Source organism: Mandrillus leucophaeus, unplaced genomic scaffold (genome assembly GCF_000951045.1).
Source record: "Mandrillus leucophaeus isolate KB7577 unplaced genomic scaffold, Mleu.le_1.0 Scaffold163, whole genome shotgun sequence".
Taxonomy (NCBI): domain Eukaryota; kingdom Metazoa; phylum Chordata; class Mammalia; order Primates; family Cercopithecidae; genus Mandrillus; species Mandrillus leucophaeus.
Genome location: NW_012101621.1, coordinates 2,300,454 through 2,304,761, shown reverse-complemented (window position 1 = coordinate 2,304,761; position 4,308 = coordinate 2,300,454). Strand labels below are relative to the sequence as shown.

Here is a 4,308-nt window from a genome sequence, read left to right as displayed (position 1 = left end):
TTGACGGCCTTTACCTAATACCCTTAGATCTTTGTCTAAAATATTAATAAGCTTCTTTTTCAACAACTACAGCATCCTGCCTCTGATAGCTCCACTCAGACGTCTGAAACCAGGCAGATTTTAGCTTCTTGCGAGTACTAACTGGCGGTTTTGATTTTTTTTTTTTTTTTTTTTTTTTTTTTGAGATGGAGTATTGCTCTTGTTGCCCAGGCTGGAGTACATGGCATGGTCTCGGCTCACTGCAACTTCTGCCTCCCAGGTTCAAGCAATTCTCCTGCCTCAGCTTCCCAGGTAGATGGGGTTACCAGCACCTGCCACCACACCTGGCTAATTTTTGCATTTTTAGTAGAGGTAGGGTTTCACCACGTTGGCCAGGCTAGTCTCAAACTCCTGACCTCAGGTGATCTGCCCGTCTCTGCCTCCCAAACTGCTGGGATTACAGGTGTAAGCCACCGTGCCTGGCCAGTCTTGATCTTTTGAAATTCATGGAGAACAGCGACATTAAAACAATAACTAACAATTAGGCTTCCACAGAAATAGTCTTCTTTTATTATTTATGACTATAAATAGATGACCATATAGTACATGAGGTTTAGATTACCTTCTGGTCCCATATTTCACATTCTGCAAGGAGAAAAACCTAGTGGATATAGATTATACTCAATCAACTACCTGAAGAAATGTAAATTGGGAGTATGAAGATAACCGGAACCCTGCATTCAGGTCTGGATACACTGAAGCTATCTAGATACAGTGTTACCATTTATTCTACTATTTAATGATTAATAATATTCCATTGTCTGCTAATCATAAGAATGGAATTGTTCTCTTATAACCAGGATTTCTTGCCAGTCATGTAAATTTGGCTCTGGGAAACTTTGGGCTTGGTTATTCTTGTTAACCTTCCTTACACTGAGTAAACTTTGATGGAAAAATGGGATTATGCAATCAATAGAAAAATTATCCTTCTCATGAGAAAAATCATTTATGCTCTTCCCATTTAAGAAGTTATTCCGAATACATTCAAAACCATAAAAATTATGCTTTTAGCTCTTCCCATTTACGTTATGCCAAATACATTCAAAAGCTTAAAAATTATACTTTTAGGCCAGGTGTGGTGGCTCACATCTGTAATCCTAGCACTTTGGGAGGCTGAGGTGGGTGGATCACTTGAGGCCAGGAATTTGAGACCAGCTGGACAACATGATGAAACCTAGTCTCTACTAAAAATACAAATATTAGCCAGGCATGCTGGGGCACACCTGTAGTCCCAGCTACTCTGGAGGCTGAAGCAGAAGACTCACTCGAACCTGGGAGGCAGAGATTGCAGTGAGCTGAGATTGTGCCACTGCACCCCAGCCTGAGTAACAGAGAGAGACTTCATCTCAAAAAATAATAATAATTTTATATATATATACACACACACACATATATATAATATACATAAAATACTTCTAGAGATTTAGAAAAAAAGCTTTTTTTAAGTAGTAAAGACTCCCTTTTCACAATATTTTCATATCTGCCTTTATATTTTTCCTCTCATTATTACATTTTTCAAGCACATAGAAAAACCTATGAAATATAAATGTTCAGCTTATTAAATTGTTGTAAAATGAACATCTCTATCACAACTCAGCCAAGAAATAGAACGTTGGTAGCACTCCAGATGCCCAAAGCGTGTCCTTTCCTGGTAACCATCTTCCCCTTCTCCTAGGAGTAACCACTATTCTGACCACTGTCAGAACTAGAGGAAGGCATTTGAGGCACGGACCTTAGGCATAAAATTTGAAGGGGTGCCAAAAACTCAATAATCAAGACAAACACTGACTTGTTTTTTGTTTTTTATATTGAGACAGAGTCTTGCTCTGTTGCCCAGGCTGGACTGTAGTGGTGTAATCTCAGCTCACTGCAACCTCTGCCTCTCGGGTTCAAGCGATTCTCCTGCCTCAGCCTCCTGAGTAGCTGGGATTACAGGGATGCGCCACCACGCCTGGCTAATTTTTTTTGTATTTCTAGTAGAGATGAGGTTTCTCCATGTTGGTCAAGCTGGTCTCGAACTCCCGACCTTAGGTGATCTGCCCACCTCGGCCTCCCAAGGTGCTGGGATTACAGGCATGAGCCACCATGCCTGGTCACTGTCATTATTTATAGTCTTATCTCGTATGCAATGATTACACCAGTGTACTTACTGCCTTATATTTCTGAGACATGGGTGGCACTATGACGTCATCACTGTCTGTAGTTTGTGCTTCACTGACTTCAGAACCTTGTTCAGAGGATTCTTTATCTGCTAGAGAAGAGGTTGCAGTTATAGAACTGTCTCAAAGCACTCTAGCCCAAGAAAAGACCCAGCACACACATCTCCAATCCACTGTCTGGTCACTAGTTCCAAGTGTCTAGATTTTGTCTTCACTTACTAAGAATCAAACCCTCTTTTTCAAAGGTACACTTATTCAGAAGCTTGCTAAACATACAGGATTCACTTCTCAAAAAAAGAAAGGGAAAGAAGGAAAAACAGAAAGGAAGGAAGGCAGGAAGGAAGGGTGAGAGTAAGGGAGGAAGAAGGAAGTCCTTTTGTGGGGGTTGAAGAAAATGGCCAAGCTTGAGGTAAAGCAGTGCAACTGGGTGGGGCAGATTGTATTTTCCAAAGATGGCCTCTCTGGCCGGGCGTGGTGGCTCACACCTGTAATCCCAGCACTTCGGGAGGCCGAGGCAGGTGACCACCTGAGGTCAGGAGTTTTAGACCAGCCTGGCCAACATGGGGAAGCCCCATCTCTACTAAAAATGCAAAATTAGCCTGGCTTGGTGGCGCACTCCTGTGGTCCTAGCTACTCAGGAGGCTGAGGCAGGAGAGTTGCTTGAATCCAGGAGGCAGAGGTTGCAGTGAGCCGAGATCGAGCCACTGCACTCCAGCCTGGGTGACAAGAGACTGTGTCTCAAAAAAAAAAAAAGATAGCCTCAAATGATCTCTCCCATCCCACATGCTCTCCTCACAATGCAACTGACCTTAACACTGCTCCTATTGAGTGCTGGGGTCTTTGTCCCCTCCCCTTCAACTAAGGTGGATCTTTTGGACTGTCTCAACTGAAAGAGTATGGTAGGAGTGATGCTATGTGACTTCTAAGGCCAGAACACAAAAATGCCATGGACTTGCACCTGGCTCTCTTGGAACTCAGCTACCAACCTGTGAGGAAGCCCAAGCAACTGCTGACAGCCAGGAGCACCTGATCAGCGAGTAGGGTGAGCCATCTTGCAAGTTAAACCCATCAGTCCCCTAGCTGAGCTACCCCATCTCATGCCACATTGAGAGAGGAGAAATGAGCCTTCTTCATGAGACCTGCCTAACATGCAGAGTAGTGAGCCAAAGAAATGATCATTGTTGTTTTAAGTCACTAAGTTTTGGAGTAGATTGTTACACAGCATTAGATAACTGGACAGCAAGCTGTGCCTCTTCTGTAAAATTTCAAAATCTTGGGTTGTCCGTTTCACTGAGGTCTCAAAGGGAAAAGGTCTGAGGGGCAGCAAAAGCAAAGGCTGCTAAAGGACACAAGGCTTTGTCTACATATGTGGAAATGGCCTTAAAATCAGGCTCTTTTCATTTATTGACGGCCTTTACCTAATACCCTTAGATCTTTGTCTAAAATATTAATAAGCTTCTTTTTCAACAACTACAGCATCCTGCCTCTGATAGCTCCACTCAGACGTCTGAAACCAGGCAGATTTTAGCTTCTTGCGAGTACTAACTGGCGGTTTTGATTTTTTTTTTTTTTTTTTTTTTTTTTTTGAGATGGAGTATTGCTCTTGTTGCCCAGGCTGGAGTACATGGCATGGTCTCGGCTCACTGCAACTTCTGCCTCCCAGGTTCAAGCAATTCTCCTGCCTCAGCTTCCCAGGTAGATGGGGTTACCAGCACCTGCCACCACACCTGGCTAATTTTTGCATTTTTAGTAGAGGTAGGGTTTCACCACGTTGGCCAGGCTAGTCTCAAACTCCTGACCTCAGGTGATCTGCCCGTCTCTGCCTCCCAAACTGCTGGGATTACAGGTGTAAGCCACCGTGCCTGGCCAGTCTTGATCTTTTGAAATTCATGGAGAACAGCGACATTAAAACAATAACTAACAATTAGGCTTCCACAGAAATAGTCTTCTTTTATTATTTATGACTATAAATAGATGACCATATAGTACATGAGGTTTAGATTACCTTCTGGTCCCATATTTCACATTCTGCAAGGAGAAAAACCTAGTGGATATAGATTATACTCAATCAACTACCTGAAGAAATGTAAATTGGGAGTATGAAGATAAC

The 4,308-nt window shown here is 42.9% G+C and overlaps 1 protein-coding gene across 1 annotated transcript in view; it reads right to left on the bottom strand.

The window, feature by feature from the left end:
- RPGRIP1 (retinitis pigmentosa GTPase regulator interacting protein 1) overlaps positions 1-4,308 on the bottom strand; it is a 100,412-nt gene that overhangs the window by 36,345 nt on the left and 59,759 nt on the right. The window contains exons 19-20 of the mRNA XM_011976296.1: positions 4,204-4,226; positions 2,190-2,316 (exon numbers count right to left, since the gene is read on the bottom strand). Of these exons, the coding sequence (XP_011831686.1) occupies positions 2,190-2,316; positions 4,204-4,226 (150 nt within the window). The remainder of the gene's footprint in view (positions 1-2,189; positions 2,317-4,203; positions 4,227-4,308) is intronic.